Source organism: Corvus cornix, chromosome 1A (assembly GCF_000738735.6).
Source record: "Corvus cornix cornix isolate S_Up_H32 chromosome 1A, ASM73873v5, whole genome shotgun sequence".
Taxonomy (NCBI): domain Eukaryota; kingdom Metazoa; phylum Chordata; class Aves; order Passeriformes; family Corvidae; genus Corvus; species Corvus cornix.
Window position 1 is genome coordinate 46,833,089 of NC_047057.1, and position 19,175 is coordinate 46,852,263.

Below are 19,175 nucleotides of genomic sequence, written 5' to 3' on the forward strand. Positions count from 1 at the left end.
GCTGCGTGCGGTGTTCCCGCCGGCACAGGCGCAGCGCGGTGCGGTGGTGCCCGCCGGCACAGGCGCAGCGCGGTGCGGTGTTCCCGCCGGGACAGGCGCAGCGCGGTGCGGTGTTCCCGCCGGGACAGGTGCGCTGCGGTGCGGTGTTCCCCGCGGCACAGGCGCAGCGCGGTGCGGTGTTCCCGCCGGGACAGGTGCGCTGCGGTGCGGTGTTCCCGCCGGCACAGGCCGCAGCGCGGTGCGGTGTTCCGCCGGGACAGGCGGCAAGCGCGGTGGCGGTGTTCCCGCCGGGACAGGTGCGCTGCGGAGCGCTCCGCGCAGGTCCCCGCCGCGTGTCCCCGGGGACCGGGAGCGGGCCGTGCCGGGTGCGACTGCCAGAGCCGGGACGGCGGCGGGCCTTATACGGTCCAGTGCCCGCTCCTCCCCGCGGTGCTGAGCGCCCCTGCGGAGCGAGAAGGGGCGGCGATCCTGGGCCCGGGCTGCCCGCCCCGCGCCTCCGGGCTGCGGGATGGCGCCACGGCACCGCCCTGCCTGAACGCGGTCACACCGCAAACTTGGGTTTCCCGGTCCAGAGCTTTTGGAGGGAAGACATTTCACACAGGATGGGGAACCCACCCATGCTCATTAGCATATTCCACCATCTCCCCAAAGGACGGAGGTGAAAATATCGTTTAATAGATACATTTCCATGGGTTGTGCAATCTGGAAGGTAACTCACTGAATCAGATGCACCAAGGTGAGTTGTTGAACACTGCAGTTGTGTAACAGGGAAGCCCTACTACTTGCACTGTGCTCACGGAAGTTTTACTGACAGTCTTCAACTAATCACAGGTTCAAGAGTCAAAGTGCACAGGAGTGTGACAAATGGAGATTCATACACCTTACCCAGAGAGGAATACATCAAAAACACCTATGGGATTTGAAGGCCATGTATGTCAAATGGTGGAGATGTGCCTGTTCCTATAGCGAGCAGTACACACAGGACTAACGCAGCAAATACCACATTTGGCCTCTTTGCCATATATTAGCAACCCCAGATGGGGAATGAAGATGAAAGGATGCCAAAGCTGATCAAGATGGGCTTGACAGCAGCACAGCCACACACAGCACACCTTGCAGCAGAGTTCAGAAGCTTTGCACAGTAGCTTTCCATCTTGAACTGTGCATTGGCAAAGTGCTATGCTGGAGGTGATTACCTAGTAAAAGTCAGAACCAGCTTGGGAGTTAAAAATTACCCAGTTTTCCTTCATAGAAGGTAGATTAAGTTTTGTTCCTGCCCAGCCTCTTCTGGCTCTTATCCACAGCTGGATAAGATGGAAGTAGTCTTTGCTGCAAGTGCTCTGGGTTCAGATCAAGGTGCTCTGCCTGTATCTGACCATTTTGAGATGTGGTTTTCAGCAGCCTTCTGTATCTTAGACAGAAATGACCAGGCACCTGACAGCCAAGCACAGATGACAGAACATCTCTCTCCTTGGGAGCTCTGGAGCTGCAGGCCTTTTGGAGTTATTTCTGAGTGCACATTGGAACAAGGCGGAGCAAGTGGAAGTCTGGTCCGTATTAAGTTGAACTGCGAAATCATGTCTGTGTTGGTCTGGTGTCTAGTTGCCTATCTGGGAGTATAAATGTCGCTGAAGAGACAGAAGCTGGCCATAGGGTACAAGTGGCACGTCCTAATGTCACCACAGCAGATTAGGGCATCAGTCTCTCTGTCCCAATTACCCTCTATTTACTTATACAATGAGTAAGAGCTTCCAGATGTCCTGTTGAGGAAGAGCAAGAAAGAAACTTATGCTCTACACCTACCAATTAGGCTATTGATTTATTGACCATCTGAAGAGGTTGCCTTAAATCAGCTTTTGACAATATGAAAGATGAGAAACCTTCCAAGCAAAGCTTCAATCAAAACCAGCACATCCCCACTCAGTGCAATGAACTGGTGTCGTCCAAAACAAGTATTTGTTGTCAAAAAGCACGATCCCTTTTTCTCAGGAAGGACATAAACGGGCTCTGGCCCAAACCCACAGCTTGTGCTGCTCAGAGCTTCATGCTCAGTGTCCCTTGTTTGCACTCCTTCAGGAATTATGTTGCTCAAACCATTCAAACAATAACATGCATTTAAAGTATTAATTACACAGGATTAATACAATTTTGATTCTGCTTCTTTATCATTTTTGACATAATGTAAACACAGCAAGTGATAACATGTACCGAAAAACAAATCATGTTTCATAACTGAAACACAAGCAGCTATAAGGAAATGGACATTGCTCTGGTTTCAGGTGGCATCCTTGGTTCTTTTACAAGTAATGTTAAGCAAATTGTCTTTCAAAAGTCATCATGACCAATATGGCATGAAAGACTGGATCCTCCCATGTGGATGCTTCCAGTTTTGGAACCAGCAGCAAATCTGTATGATGGCCATGTTCTAAATCACACCAAGTGAACCTGGAAAACAGGACTAAATGTTTTTCTGTATTTTTCACATGTGGAACCAAATTAGCTCTGTCAGTTTGTACTGTGTGACAGAGACAGAACTGCAAGTGTTTGCTTTTTGTCATTGCTACAATAGTTATTTAACTGTCTTCCAAACTCGGAGAGTGTATTTCATTGTCTTCTTGTAACACTTTGACCAATCTCCACTGGGCCTTATGTGGTGCCTCATCTCACTGCTGCTGCGACTCTGTTTTTGTAAGATCTACTGACATCAGTGGGATTCAGTGTTTAATAGCAAGAGGGGTAATATTCACATTTCTCCAGCACCCTCAAATTAAAAAGGCCATGGATGTGAATAAACAAACCCCAGACTGTCCTATGGGTTCCAAATGGCTCCTTCCTTGTGATTGTATTGGGCTCATTCCCACTACAGGACAGTTCTGTGAGGTGTTCTGGAAGTCTGTATTACTTGGAAGGACATTCCTTTCCTGTTATTTTTCATGTAGATGGGCCACTGCATTGGGAGATTGGTGGAATAGATTTTCTTCTGTAGATGAGACAAATATATTGAGCCCTGAACTTGGAGAGATGCTGCCCACCTCTCTGAGCTAAGATGTGAAAATAGACTTTGAGGGATTCTCCTGCTTGTAGGCAAATGTGGGCATGGGCAAAAACAACTGTAAGTGAGGGAGGAGAGCACTGGAGGCCTGGTGACCATTGTTCAGCAGTGATGCAAGACCCTTTGCAATTTGCTTTGGCAGCCTGGGAGCTCTCCAACTTCCAGTAATTCCTTGCTTGAGTGTGAAGTTTCAGACTGTGTGGAGTTCAGCTGTACCTACACCTTGTGTACCTACACTGTACCTTGCAGATGAAAAACAATTTACGCTCAATTTCACTCCTGTGTAGTGCCAGGACAGGCCACTGTTCTCTGCTGCTTACACAGGGATTAATTTGGAAACCGTGCCAGAAAATGGTTGGCTTTTGGTAAAAACAAACAAACAAAATAATTTCAAAACAAAAGCTACAAAAACTGATGATTTGTTAGGAAATCAGAGGTGTGGGATCATGCCCTGTATGTATATATACACGTATGGATGTGGAAGGTGTTTGCACTTCATGCAACGACCACAGTACACCATCACCAAAATCTAGAGAGACCAAGGCCTCAGAAAGATTAAGGAGCTACCAGTTGCAATTAAGTAGATGGGAAAAAAGCGGGATCCCATAAATGTTCCTGCTGAAAGGAAGACTGCTGCAGGAGCTGAACCTCTATTAGGTAATGGTGAAACCATTTGAGAGAAAGACTTTAAAAACACACAACTGCAGGCAAAGTTTCTCATCTTAAGTTCACAAGCCAACCCACACTAAGACACAGAGATATGGGGATCCAGGTTCCATTTACTCCTCTGTTCATGGAGCTGCCTGTTAAATTTCTTTTACATCACAGTTATTGTTGGGAATAACATATCAAAATTAATCATTGACTCCTAATTAGACAGTGAATTTTTCTCACAATGCAATACTTCAAGTAAAACTGCCCTTCTTTTACTTTTGGAAGATTTTGATTGCAGCAGCTCCTTCCTATGCAGCATCACTTGTCACCTTGAGAAGCCTGTTGCATTTTGGTGTAAAGGAAGCTCATTGCTGATGGTGTTCCATATTTCTGAACATCAGTTAGTGTTTGGATACACCCCCATCTCTTCTACTTGCTGTGCTTGTCCACACACTGCTGTTTTGAATTGCTGGGCATACTATAGCTGTTTACCTGACTAGCACCGTCACTGGCTTTGCTTCTCCTGGTTTAATGCTCCTGTCGTGGTTTAATCCCAGCCAGCAGCTAAGTACCATGCAGCCGCTCGATCACTGCCTGCCCCCTACCTTGCAGTGGAGAGGAGAAATGGAAAAAAAAGAAACATAGAACTTGTGGGTTGAGATAAGAGCAGTCTAATAATTGAAACAAAATAAAATATAATAATAATATTTATAATGATGACAATAATGATAATTTTAATTTAAGGGGGGGGAACCCAAAAAAACCAAGCAATTCACAATTCAATTACTCACTACCTGCTGACTGATGCCCAGCCCACACCCGAGCAGCAATCAGCATCTTTTGGCCCACTCCTCTCAGTTTATATACTGGGAATGTTGTTCTGTGGTATGGAATATACCTTTGGCTAGTTCAGATCAGCTGTCCTGGCCGTGGTCCCTCCCAGCTTCTTGTGCACCTGCTCACTGGCAGAGCATGGGAAACTGAAAAGTCTTGCCTTAGGGTAAGCACAACTTAGCAACAATAAAAACATCAGTGTGTTATCAACACTCATCTCATACTACATTCAAAATGCAGCACTGTACCAGCTACTAAAAAGAAAATTAACTATCCCAGTCTAAACCAGGGCAGATACCTTAGAGAAATCTCCCACAGTCTTGTTTAGTGATTTTCTTAGCTTTCTTTTTAATTATTTTTTTGTCAGCCCTTTTTCTGTTAATAGTGTTTGGACATGACAGAATTACCCTGCAAGGATATTCAGAAGAGCAGTATCATTATCGATATTCAAGAGCAGTGTCATCAATATTCCTTTTGAAATTTGGATGAGTTTCTTAGAAATAGTCACCTGGCAACTGCATTTTGAGCACTGGGATTTTCTTCTACTGAGACATCCCGTAATTGTTACCTCTTTACTTCCAATAATATCACTAGGGTACATTTTCAAGCATCCTTCTAGAAACATTTTTCCAGCAGTAATTTTATAGTAAGTGCCTCTTGCACGGACTGTGTTCTGTTTGTGGGCACTAACAATGTCATCCTATCCAAATCCTATATTTGGAGGGGTGTAGATTTGTGAAAGGTCTTTGCTTCAGACCCTAATCATAGGAAGTCTTTCAGGGTAACAACTTGTTTGCTTGGAGTGCTTGTCCTCTCATGCTTAGCTTGTCTGGAACACAAGGACAGAAAGAGTGACTTGCTAAGAGAGAGATCAACAAATAGAAAAGAGCCAAAGGGTCATAAAAGTCATGGTTTATGTTGACATTTTGAATGACACCTTCTTAGTTGTTTGTTTTTTCTATTTCTGCATTCCACTGGAATTTGAATGAATGCAGTTTGCAAGAAAAATAATTTAAATGTGAGTACTTAATGGTCTTGAGAAGGAAACTTCAGATTGTGTAACCCACTAATACCAACACACCTTTTAAAATCAATAGTCAGTGCTCCAGGATTGAAGGAAGTATTTAAGTTAGCCTTGACTACTGAGCATTTAAATCTGAATGATTAGGAGTCTATAATGCATTTGCTGCAGAATTCTCCTCTTTCATTTAAAAGAACAAATTTCAAAATTTATTTATGGACTGTCCATGCAGTGAGATGTAGCATACATAATTATTTGCTCAAGTGAACAATTAGTATGGGAATAAAATTGTGGTACAGATTTTACTTCTTTAACTCAAATGGATAAATAAGTTACATGTTTGGACTTTATTCCCATGGCTTTGGGATCTTTTGTTTATTTAAGGTGTCCAATTCTGCATCAACAGAATTACAATTCAACTAGTTTGCTTACTTGCAGTTAATGTATGAGAAAGGGCTGTCAAATGTTCACGAGATTGATCAACAAAAAATTGATTTTTTTTCTGAGTAAATTTTTCTGAATTTCCGTATTTTGTTTCTGTTGTTTCCTTTTTTGGGGTTTTTTTTTGGCACTGTCTGTGATCCAAACTCAGTTCACATGTTCTAGCTGGTGTTATTTTGATATGTGTTTGCTTTAGGTGTACTGCGTAGGTACTTTCGGTTATGCAGCTTGGCTCCCTACTGAAGGAGAGAGACGGGCTCTTCAGAAAGAAACTGTTGCTTTGATATGCTCCCTGGAGGAGCCTGTCTCTGCATTTTCTATGGAGGAAGCCTCTGGAAATGAGCCTGCTAACTGTGCCACTTCAAAATACTCTGAAAAATGTTGCCTGCAACTGCCCCAGTGACCTAACTAGCTTTTTGATTATTTTGATTTATTTTTCTGTGCATAATCCAGAGGGTCTATCACCAGTTCTGACATCTCCCTTACTATCTGCCTCCCATCCTTCTTTGTAATTGCTACTGCTAAATCCCCTGTGCTCCCTCAATCCTTTCATCTTTGCCCCCATCTCTTTACATTAAGAAACTTTCTCCTCCCTCTCACACTTCTTCTGCAAGAATTGCCTTTTTTTTGACACAAAATCCCATGAGGCATTTCTCCCAAAATTGCTGTTTCCTATCCACTTCATTCCTCCAATTTTTTAATGTCCCTAGGAACCAACTGCCTTGCCTCTCTTTCAAACCCCTTTTTGATAGTCCTCAGTTCTTCTACTCTGTGTCAAGGCTGCCCATGCTGAGATCATATATTGCTTGGAAATGTTTGAAGGCAGTCATGCATATTTACACCAGCTCTGTGTGCTTAATCAGTTTGTTTGTCAGACATCCTCAAAGCAACATCCATCACCAAAAGTAGATAAGGAAGGCGGTGTTTCCCTCAGGTCCAACCATCTGCGTTTGTTGTCTTTGGCTTGGTTTGTTTCTTCTGTTTTCCTCTATAATGTGAGATTTGTTGCACCTATTTCTGTTGCTACCTGGACATTTCAAATAGCAAATCCCTGGTTTTTCTGTAGAGTGGAAATGCTGCCAGCATGCTTGGTCTCTCCTGATATGCTGCTGGGACACACCGCAGTTTTTCTGGCCTCCTGTACTGCAGTCTTATGACTGTTGCAGGATGCTAAGGAGTGGTGGGTGATCTGTGGTGGGTGGGGGACAGTGGACAAGTGTCATGTGGATGTTTATGACCAAACTCCATGGCAGGGGGACTTTATTAATCCAGGCACACTAAGACTCTTAAAATTAATGTCCGTTTCTTTAGAGTATTGCTATCCAGTATTAGCATGTGTTCAAATAGGCTACCGAGTGGGGTTTGATGAAAATGTGGATTTGGGGCTAAGGCAATGGGGAAGAAATAATAACTTTAACATGCATTTTTAAATAGGCAAAAAAGATTGTGTCAATCCAGCATCATCATAAAGCCTCCACAGCTTCTGCACAGTCAGGTTAATACCATGTGGTAGTGTTAGCAATTTGCAAACTTGGTGAAGTTTGCTGTGATGCACGAGGAAGCGCAGCAGGAAATGGCAGTTGAGGAGAAGCATTTTGGCTGCAGCTGGATTTCAGGGAATCCATCTCTTGGCACAGCAGATGCTCTGTATCTGTACAGTACCATTAGCTGATCACCATTTTAAAGGGGCCTATTTCATCTCACTTCAAAAGAAGCAGTGGTGGGCACCCTGCACGTGCTCATCTTCTTCTACTGGCTATGAAATATAGCCCCCCATGCAGCCAGTGGCTATAGCCAGAGAGGTGAACTACACCCCTGTGGTAAGTGCTTGCCCAGTTCAAGCAACCAGGACTTCATCTGCTTCAGTGTCTTTTGGGTTTTCTCTCTTACTTGGAGGTTGAGGCTCATTTCCATTTCCTTTATTACTGAAGTGTCAGTTTCCATCTAGATATCTTTTTTACAAGGGTCTATTATTTCAGTATGTTTGTTTTATCAGCTGTTTCAATGGCTCCTGTTTGATCTGATCATAAATAAGACCCATAAATCAGTATTAAAAGCAGCAGCAGGGTCCAAAAACTTACTTAAATTTTATGGCAAGAAGGGACAGCCCTATTTTTTTCTTAGTATTATCAACATCTCTACAGTTAGAGCATCAATAAAATTTTTTGGTGTTTTTCTGGTTGGTTGATTGGTTTGGCTGGATTTTATGGTGTTTTGTTGGGGTTTTTTTCTGCTTTATATAGACCAATATTGGAAATTTCTAGTGAATATATCTAATTTAGCAGCCAGTACCTGCAGCTTATGACACAGTAGAAGTGCCAGGAAGGGCTGCTTTGTCTCTTGATGTTATATAAGTTCTTCCACTTTTCTAAGCTACCCACAAATATTTCACTCAACAGTACACATCAAAATTAGACTGCTTCCTAGCAGTCTCAAGGGTATGTATCAGTTTAAATGTTCTTTTCCTTACAATACACCTGCAGAGCTGAGATTCTTAGACCTTTTCTTCAGAGTTTCAGCTTTTGTACACTATGTCTCTTGGATCTGTGAGATCAGGAATGGATAACTGAAGTACTGATTCTATTGGAACCTGAGAACAAAGTTAGAGCTGCATGAATACCATGACAGTTCAAGCTTCAAACAAGAAAAAAAACCCCAGAAAATTAATTAGCCAAAACATCAAATCTAGGTACCTAATTTTTGTTGCATGAGTGAGATGAATGCAGAGATATGAAGAACGGTACCAATTGCTTTGTACATTACCTTCTATTCTATGCCAGGAACATACCATTCCTTTCAGTGAGCCTGGACTTATTTTCCCCTGAATGTCATGCTGTAAACAGACTGTTAGTAGTCCCAGACACATGACAGACAGCCTGAAATCCAGATGGTCTCTGTCAAATTTTAATGGTGAGCGTGAAATGCAGGAGAGCATTCAGATCTCTTTTGGGGTACAAGACCCCATCTTGCCTTTTAATTTTCCTTTCTGTGCCCCATGATTCCTCTGTGAATCCTCCTGCTGCTGCTTCTATTACTGTTGCTTTCAACAAGGCAACAGCAGGCTGTTCTGCTGCTGCCGCTGTGGCAGGGCAGTGGATGAGGAACAACAGCAGTAGCCACCACTGCAAACCTCTCCTGTCCTGGGGCTACCTGGATACATGTGGTCTGTGCAGAAATCAGACCCTTTTTCTTTCTAATACAAATAAATTCTAAAACTTTCTTCTCGACCCCAAACCACCCCCACCCCCAAACAACGAACAGAAAACCAAAGCCTAAAAAATCCCCAGGTATGGGTTCCTACTGGGCAGGAAACTGGCATGAACCAAAATTGTGCCAGGGATTGTGTTGATGATTTATTGGTGTGCATGTTCAGTTTACTTCAAGAGACGGAGCTAGTGCAGTGCACCTATTTCAGCTCTGCAGCAGGACCCTGACTTGCAATAGAGGAATCACTGGCCTAGGTGTGTCAAGGGGTTGAATCAGGTTGTCAGTGCCCCTTTCTGTGAGGGAAGTCCTTAAGTTCAGGATATTTCAGACAGAAAATCTGGCATCTATATTCCAGCCCCTTGTTCAAACCCCCTCTGATCAGCAAACCTAAGGGTAGGTGAAATTCTCCCCATCACTCAGCTAGCATTGACCTGGAGTTCTGCATTATTTGCAGAATCACTGTGCTTCAGGCATATTAGAAAAAATGTGGCCAAACAGTTCCACCAGATTGCAGAACAGGATTCCAGTATCTTGTCTGCTTTGATTTTGAAGTGCTCTCAGCAACATCCTACATAATCTTGTAGGGTTTTCTCCCGCAAGGCAAGGCAAAATGCCAGCTACAAGCTGAGGAGGAAACTGGCAGTGAAAATATGTCATTGTGTTACAAAGGGCTCTCCTTACTTTGCAGGCAAATTAAAAAAATATAAATCTGTTTGCTTCAGTTGAAAGAATACACCAAACTGCATGATGCACCTGTATAACCTGCCTTCAGCTCACACCAGCTTCCCCCTATAGGAGGATTTTGAAAAGCTCTTGTGATGCCGTGGGTTTACAGCCATGCAGCCCCTGCACCCCAAGTTGTTCTGTGGCGTGGCTCGAGATAGACAAAGAGAAAGGCTTCTGGGTTCACAACCAGCTCGGATAACTGTCGCCACTTTAAGGCTCTGGTTACTTATTTTGGGTCTTTAATATTGATTGAGCAACCTAGCTTTGGGCATCCAAGCTTGGAAGTAGTTTGGCCTAATTCACAGTTGTTTCTGTTCATCTATTATCCTGTTACGTTTCATTTTGAAAGGGAAAATCTTCTCACAATATAATTACTTATGCAAACTCCTTTCCTGGCACATCTCCACTATGCCTCTATGAATATGGTAGGAAAATGAAAATTTGATCTTATACCTGTGTTACTTATGCAATCTACAATGTCCTGTGGTTAAAAATAGGCTGACTTGGCTGCTCATTGTAACATGTAATATTTACATAGTGCCAGGTAACATGTCCTTTAAGTCAGAAACTCAGTGTCATACAGGCTTTAGGAGTATGTGCTGTGCTTGTGATTAATACATATAAAAATATGACAGAAGTAGAGCAATTTGGTAACAGTTTGGATACTGTGTATTTATGTGGTTATTGATCTATGTCTTGTGGGGAGCATCCACAGGGTCAGTTGTAGATATGCACATATAATGGGGTCATCCAGACTTTCTGAGACTACCAATTCTAGCGTACAATTAATTCTGTTCTAACACAGATGTTTCAAGTACAAGAATGTGTCTAGATCTTTAGTGAATACAAAAAGGAGCCTGAAGTTAAATCTCAAAGGCAGACACATGTATTGTAAATTGTAGAGGGATTCCTTGTGGAACAGGGGCATATGATACCCCTGGAAAGACTGGACAACCCAGGGTTGCTGAGGAAAAACCCCTGAACAGGCCCCTGGCTGCAGGCAGGCCTGGAAAGCACCTGGCTGCAGGCAGCCTTGAGAGTCCTTGGCAAAGTAATGCACTGGTCGGCTCCCCCAAGGATTAGGGGCCGTCTAGAGGGACTGGGTGTGAATCTTTGCAAAAGCAGATATAAGCTTGTATAGGTAAACAATAAAGGGAGAAAGATGCTCAAATCGTATCGGTGTTCGTGTCGTTACTCTGGCCGGCTCTCCAGCACTCGGGCCCCCCCAAAAGTAAATATGTAGGTTATTTGAGATTAATTCTGCCCTGTGAGACCATCTTGGGTTAAATATTGAGGTATTTTACCTCAATTACTATTATTAGGCTAAACTACACATCACCAGAAGATAAGCCTGCTTCGCTTCTACATAAAATGGCTCTGGCTCTTGCTGAGTCCAGCAAGTAGATTTTGAACTGCAGGACTAAAAACCCAGGAATAGAGGAGACATAGGAATCTTAGACCTGTTTCAGAAGTGCTGATGGATTAGAGTCAGGGACTGGTGGCTGTAGCCCACACTGGGTGTTTGAAGAAGTCAGATCTGCATGGGTAACTGCTTTGGTAGACATGCATGCACTGCTTTACAAAGGTTTCTTCTACGTGCCTCTACAGGTATTACTACCAATAAGCCATTGCTCTTCAGAAGGCCATCTGCTTTAAGGCCATCTGCTTTTAATTTTTAATGCCGTTAGCAGAGATTTATGAAGGAGAATTGCTGATAGACACCATCAGATAATCTCAGGCTGTTGGAGCTGGGGCCTGCCCAGAGAGGGAAGAACAACATCTCTTACTGGAAAAGTAAAAGAATAAGGCCTGAGGCTTGAGGCATTGCAGTCAGAGTGGAGTGTATGTAGTAAGGATATTGTTAACATAGCTGCAGCTCATACAGAAGTGGGGAAGGGCCCTTCTGGGTCACTGAACCTTGCCAACTGAGGCACCAGACCTTCTGTCATGGTCATAGTGGTATTGATACCTGCACTAGTACCCTGAGGCTCACTAAGATGCATCTCCAAGTGCAGTATTCAGTGCTGGCTGAAGTGCAGTCCATGAGTAGCTCTTGCACCCAGAAACACCCAGGAACATCAGCAGCTGCAGATCTACCCTATCTCAATCTTCTGAGAAATTGCCAGTTTACAAACACAAAGAAGCATTTGTAGCCTTTTAAAAACTTCCTCTAATGTCTTTTATTTTTGCTGATGATGACTTCTGCAACAGCCAGAGCACACCTGAACTCTTCTCCCCATTACTTTGCACGAATGTTAGATTTTGCTCATTTCCTTGAATGATTTTGTAATGCATGCATCCCAAGAAGTTCTACAGCTCTGCAAGATGCTATTCATAATGGAAAAAAAGATCTTGTAGACTGTTTTCCACAAGTATACAATATGTAGGAGACATAGTAAGTGAATTTACTAACCATTTCTGGAAGGTTATTTGCGCTCTTAAACAGTTACATATTGGTGCCTAAGCTCTTGTGGATCTAGACTTCTTCACATGCTTTTAGCTGCACTTTCTATGGGGATATTTGGGCTTGAAACCACTTAAGCCAACCTTTTCAAACTCCAATGCAAAATTAGGCATTCTCTTTCCACTTAATGCAAACGCCAGAAGTCCCTTCTATTCCAACAGCAGAAGAGCAAGGTCTAAAGCTAACAGCTGTCTCAGTAGCTCTGACTCCACAGGTGCCGAAGCAAGCACGTTCCCCTACCTGCCCAGATGACTATCATGTTAATGGCTTACTGCCTGCCTGTGGGCAGCCTTTCTGCATGCACCTGTCAGTGTTTAACCTGTTGGGTCTGTTCGAAGTTGTGGGTCTCTACGTGCTCCTAATAGTGAACTTCAGCCGTGCTCAAATCCACCCTTGTCTCTCCGTCTGGATAACTTGCACGCCTGGTTCCTGAAAGCGGCCTTGAGCTGCCTGTAGCAGCAGGCAGGGCAAGCAGCCTGGGCAGGGCCAAAGTCTCAAGTTGTGCAAGACGAAACCTCAAGCAGTCGCGTGGTTCTGAGCTGCTTGTACTACACCTGCCCCCACCAAAGCTCCTCCCAACCTCAAGTTCACCTCCCACCTTACTCACACGTCCTTCCCCTCCCGCAACTGCAGGGGCAGGCAGAGGCTTCCACAGGCCGTGTATTGCAAGGGACGACCACTCCGTAACCATATGCTCTTGTGCGAGGATTTGGTTTGCATGTACTTCGTCTGCGATGAGTGGTTTTGTTTAAATTTTTGAGGCCCGGACAAAATCCTGTACTAAGATCAGGGACCTGGGTAGTGGCCGTTTCGGGACGAGCCACCAACGCTGTGCTGTGGGCTGCGCTCCCCCTCCTAATGCTTTCTCCATAGCACAAACTGGTCTTCCCTGGGCACCATCGCCGCCTCCCCCTGGTACCGAGGTGCCCCAGCCCGCCGCCGTACACCAGAGCGCACAGACAACGGCGGAGCAAGGCTGCTCTGCCCCGAGCCCCCAAGGAAACGCCACTCGCCGCCAAGGTGAGATGGGAACAGGACCTTCCCCAGCTCCGGGCACAGCTCCCGTTCCGCACCGCCACCCCGCCCCTGCCCGCCCCTTCCGCCGGAGCTCCCGCCCCTGCTCCCGGCAGCCCGAGCCCGGCATGGCGGCGCCCAGCGCGTAGGGCCGCACGTGTGGGACTCGCTGTGGGGCCCCCGCCGCCGCCGCCATGAAGAGCAAGCCCTCGGCCCACAAGTCGGGGAACACGCACCGGGTGAGCGCCCGCCCGGACGCGGCCGCTGGCCGGGGAAAGGGACCTTAGGCTTCCGCTGTTAGTTTTAGTTCAGCGGTCGTGCCCGGCTGCCGAAGCGGCACCGGGGCAGGAGGCGTGAGGGCGGGCGGCGTGGCAGGGTCTCCTCAGCGCTGCCAGGGTTCCGGCCGAGACAGCGGGGCCGGAGTGCGGCTTCTGCCCCGTAGCCGGCAGCTCCATCCGCCGGGTCACCGTCCCTGACCCGCAGCTGGCGCACCACCGCCCTAGTGTACAAAACCGACATGATTAAATGAAAAAGTAATACCCTGTAAGGGTATTTACCAGGGCGTTGTTTCAGGAAGGCTGAGAGCGGGACAGATAGTTGAAATCTGGGTAGATTCCTCTGCATCTCCTTCAGTGTGTTGTGCAGACGTGTGGGCTGCGAGCCTGGGTTTTGCAGGTCAGGGGGGTAGAGGGTCTGTCCCCCTCCTGGGGGTTTTAAGCACGTTTTGCCTTAATCTTCTTGTAGGGCTGTTATTGAGGGGTTTTATCTGGCAGCCCGTCTTTAGAAGTGGGGTGTCTGTTTGCAGTATGTATGCTGTCGAGAGGGATTTAGAAGGGCTGTGCTCAAAACTAAGCAAGAAATGTGTGGTTTTGTTTTTCAGTTTCTTACCTTTTCGGAGCGCCTAAGCAATATTAATATCGATATTATTCATCGGATTGACCGAACTGGGAGCTATGCTGAGGTGAGAGCAGCACTTGTGATTGTTTTCTGAAATCGCATCACAAGTAGATATACTCCATGAAAGAGTCACTTAAGAAATTTATTCAGGAGGAAATTGGAAAGAAGCTCCTGCAAGAACTGCTTTTCTTGGATACTCATTTCATGCTTTGTTCCCTTTTACTTTTTTACCTGGTTTGCAGTATTGCCATAGAGACACTTTGACAGTACCACCATGTTGTTTTCCATGTGGCTGGTGGGCCTGTTTCTGAACATGAAAGATGCTGCTGTGTCACTTAGCAGTCCTAGGACCAGACCTGGACTGGAAAGGCTTGCAGGTGCTGAGTAGTTGCAATAGAATCAGAAGTTTGAAAATCATAAGTTGGAAAATACTTCAAAGATTATTGAGTCCAGCTGTTAACCTAACTCTGCCAAGGTCATCATTAAACCATGTCCCTAAGTGCTACATCTGCACATCTTTTAAATATTTCCAGGGATGATTACTCAACCAGTTCTCTGGGCAGCCTGTTCCAATGCCTGACCACCCTTTCAGTGAAGAAATTTTCCCTAATATCCAGTCTAAACCTCCTCTAGCACAGCTTCAGGCCATTTCCTCTTATCACTTATTACCTGGGAGAAGAGATTGACACCCACATACTGGCAGCATGTGTATAAAGCATGAGCATATGTCTTTATTGATCACAAGGATCATTTATATGGGTCATATAAATCATCGTTATGATTATAGGGATTTGCAGGTTACTGCCACCTGGCCTACTGGATTGTTCTTCTGAACTTCCCACTCAATAGCTATGAGGATGCCAAAAGAAATTCCAAGGCCTTGTGCTGGCTGAGCTATGGCTCAGCATCTTAGATTATCAAGGCCACTCAACACAGGTATAAAAAGCAATTATGTAAACAAGTCCTGTCACCAGAAAATATTTTCAAATGTGTTTTGAATATTGAAAGAAAGACTTATTTTCAAGGAAACTCCATAGTACCTGTTGAAATTAGTCATTGAGGTTTGTTAGAATATTTTTTAAATGCTTAAGGCACTTGATAGTTGTCTGCATTTGAACCTCTCATCTTTATAGGACACATTCATTAGGGTTGGTAGCTACTCTTCATCTTTGTTTTGACAGGAGGTTGAAACCTACTTTTTCGAAGGACTGCGGAAATGGAAGGAACTGAACCTCACTCAGCATTTTGGTATGTCGTTTATATTCACATTTCCTGCTTTCCTTAAACTGATAAAATGCATTTCTTCTTCATCCAGAGCCCAGGGGGAGATTATTGACTGTTTTTTGGACTGGGCTCTGGAGCCCTATTATTCTTGAACACGCTACATGTTTACCAGGGACTGGACTAGTTTTCAGGGCTTCTCTTTTGTTGTTTGAACAGTGGAATTCTACAATGAAGTGGCCAACAAATGCCAGTCCTTCAACCAGCTGGTTTATTACCAGAGTGCTGTTGTGCAGAGCTTGAAGACACATTTGCAAGTCGAAGGCAGTCTTGCTTACCAACCCCTATTAAAGTAAGTGTATGGCCACAAGGGTAGTCAGAGGCCTTGATGATATTTTAAGTAAACATGAGTCCTGTTGTAAGTGTTCTTTATCTTTATTGTACCTGAGGAAAATACAGCAATGAGATGCCCAAAGCAGTCATGTTTCCCTGGTAGAGCTCTATGGTTCTAAGTCTTCAAAAAAATGTAGCTGTGACAAGGCAAACAAATTAGCTGGAGTGCTTACTGAATGTCAGACAGTATATTAAGGTGCTTTGTTTGATGTTAAAGCACTTGTTTTCTTGTTTACTGCTGGCTGCTTGATGGTTTGAAAATCTTAAGATTCTTGCCATCCACAGCTGCCTAATAGGTGACATGTTTTAAAAAGTGAAAAGTAAAAGTGATGCTACCTTTCTTTCCAAAGAGACTGTGCTGGATTATGCAGTGTTTAACTAGGTTTTTATTGGTTTGTTTTTGAAATGCACTAACACTGGTGTGTTTTCTGAAACACAGTCTGGTGGTGCAGCTGGCTCGAGATCTTCAGGCTGACTTCTATCCTCACTTTCATGACTTCTTCCTGGCCATCACCAAATTACTGGATACACAGGACACAGAGCTGCTAGAATGGGCTTTTACCTCTCTTTCCTATCTCTACAAGTATTTGTGGAGATTGATGGTGAAGGACATACACAACATATACAGGTAAAAACCATGTTTAATGTCTGTCTTGATCAGCAGTTAGTAGATGCTGTAGAAGTGTAAATGCCACATGAATACGTGGCTTAGTGCTTCAGTGTACTTGTTAGCATGCTTTCTCAGCTTTTCTCATAGAGAAACTGGCCAAGCTCCAAGGAGTTACCAAATGCAAGGACTTCTGGGCGTGGGGAGTTTCTGAACTGCAGGTGCTTGAAGGCTGACTTTGTATGTGCTTGTTGTGCTTTTAAACCTTTCCCAGGTATCTGCTTTTGGCAGCTGCTGTAGACTGAGCGTGTGGCCTGACCCAGTGTGACCACTTGTTCAGTCTTAAATTGCTGATGCAGCAGGGCTCTTCTTTTTGACATAGACAGTGGTTCCATGTTTCTTCCTCCTAATTTCAGTTTGGAACAGATGGAGCAAAAAACTGGTTACAAACTTCCTCCCCAGCCCAGGCTAAGATGTTGAACATATTGAAAAATGATCTGCTCAATTTTAGAGAATCTGAGGCACCACTCCCTCTGCAATGAGCATGTGATGAGCCACCTGCCACTGTTACTGATACCAGCAAACTGCAAATATTTATCAGCTGTGCAAACTGAATCTTTCAAAACTTTGAAGTGTACAGGAGAGCCTGTTGGCTCAACTAAAATACAAATCTGGCATATACATCAACTTTGGATTCACTTATTGCTACTAAACATGTATCTTAAAAATCTTGATGCTGCAGTTGAATCTAGAGATCCACAGATTTTAAAAGTATTTCTGATTGTGACTTAATTTGTCTGGCACTGTCATTTGACCTTCTTTGCGAAACTCCTGATCTTTATCCAGGGAGAGTGGAAGGGAATCTAGATGAGGAAGGTATTGGCCCCCTCTAGGAGGACAGGTTCTTAGTGCTTATAAAAAGTGGTAATGTAAACTGGAAACAATTTTTTTAACCAGCTGGTGGCAATTCTTGCATTGCCCCTAAGACAATGGATTATTTTGTGTCTTTGTAGCCTGTACAGCACCCTGCTGGCTCACCACAAACTCCACATCAGAAATTTTGCTGCTGAAAGTTTTGTCTTTCTGATGAGAAAGGTAAGTGGGATGTTTGTACTTTGGTGCTATCTTCATTTTGAAGTGGTTTTTGGATTCAATGTGTAGTATTAGGTTTTCTCCAGAGAAGGGTTAACAAGGCCTGAACTGGCATACAGCATGTCCTGAGTTGTAATTTTTAATAAGTATTTTACTAAGAATGTCATGCATTCCATGTCAGTAGTGGCAAGTAGAGGCCTTAGCACTCTCTGTTTATCTAAAATGACTAGAAATAGTAAGGTGATCCTGCAGAAGGGAGGCTTGAATTTGTATATGCACATTTGCCCACTGGCTTTTTCACAAATACTTGAAGGCGTTTGTAGAACTGAAATTCTTGTGACAATGTTTTTGCATTCCTGAAGATCACAGTATGTAACATTCCCAGGCAGATCAACCAAGATCAGAGAGCAATCTTTCATGGAGTGAGGAAAGGGAGTGGTAGTTGTTGGTTTTTCTTTAGTCAAAATATACGAAAGGCAGGACTCCTTAGACTGGCTAGCTCATTTAAGTATCCTCATTTTTGTCCTAAGTTGAGAGACCTTAATAAAGCATGTTCATTTGATTGGTTGTTTTTGGAAATTTCTGAACTTTAAGTCAAATCCTCAGAAACTGAGGTATTTCAAATATTGGGGCAGAAGTCCCTGCAGTATTCTCAAGTGTGGTTCTGGTTTTGGATGACTGGATTCTGTGGTCAGCTGATACACGTCTCTTTCTCATCAGGGCAGTGACTTTTGTGTTGCAGTTGTGACCAGTTTAATAGTGCATTTATGCAGATATTTAAAATCATGAGAAGAATCAAACCCACATATTTCAGCTGCAGTGACCTCAGCAGACCTGGGGCTGTGGGAGCTGTAGTGACTGAATAGCTGGTCATATTTCTTCTTTGAATTTCCTTGTGTGCTCACAGAACTAGTGAGTTTGAGCTGTTGTGGGAGGGCAGGACTAGGAGAATAACATGGTGCTGTGGAGCCATTTGGTTGCCTCAATCCATTTGGCAGCTCTGAATGGAAGATAACATTTTTTTCTCCTTATGTTTTGTAGGTTTCTGATAAAAATGCACTCTTCAATTTAATGCTCTGTGACCTGGGAGAGCACCCCGAAAAGGTGGAAGGTGTAGGACAGCTGCTTTTTGAGATGTGCAAGGGTGTTCGAAACATGTTCCACTCCTGTGCAGAGACGGTAAAGACAAGATTGCTGCTTAAGCTGTTGCTGTAACAGGCCTTAGGCAGTGCTCACTGAAACCATTGAGTGTTTTCTCATCCACCTCAGTGGATCAGTGGCGATAAGCATGGTGTTAATTACTTGGTAGGATCTGAAAGCCTTCTAAGAATATTTTTTGAGATAGGAAGGTTGTTTAAATACTTCTTGTGCATTATTGCTATGTGTTAAAATTGTACTTCTTGCTGATATTTCAGATTTTATTTCAGATAGCCTTTTTTTTTTTTTTTTCCCTGTAGTCATTCGAGAAAGAATTGAGATCACTGGAATATTTTAGCAGTACATTGCAGTAATTAGTTTTCGGATTGCTAGATTTATTTTCTAAGTATAAGAA

At 44.1% G+C, this 19,175-nt stretch overlaps 1 protein-coding gene across 1 annotated transcript in view; it reads left to right on the forward strand.

The window, feature by feature from the left end:
- Positions 1-13,522: 13,522 nt before the first annotated feature.
- UTP20 (UTP20 small subunit processome component) overlaps positions 13,523-19,175 on the forward strand; it is a 63,885-nt gene continuing 58,232 nt past the window's right edge. Inside the window, exons 1-7 of the mRNA XM_010410745.4 lie at positions 13,523-13,652; positions 14,294-14,374; positions 15,492-15,558; positions 15,751-15,883; positions 16,364-16,552; positions 17,545-17,626; positions 18,665-18,802. Of these exons, the coding sequence (XP_010409047.3) occupies positions 13,608-13,652; positions 14,294-14,374; positions 15,492-15,558; positions 15,751-15,883; positions 16,364-16,552; positions 17,545-17,626; positions 18,665-18,802 (735 nt within the window). The 5' untranslated portion in view covers positions 13,523-13,607. The remainder of the gene's footprint in view (positions 13,653-14,293; positions 14,375-15,491; positions 15,559-15,750; positions 15,884-16,363; positions 16,553-17,544; positions 17,627-18,664; positions 18,803-19,175) is intronic.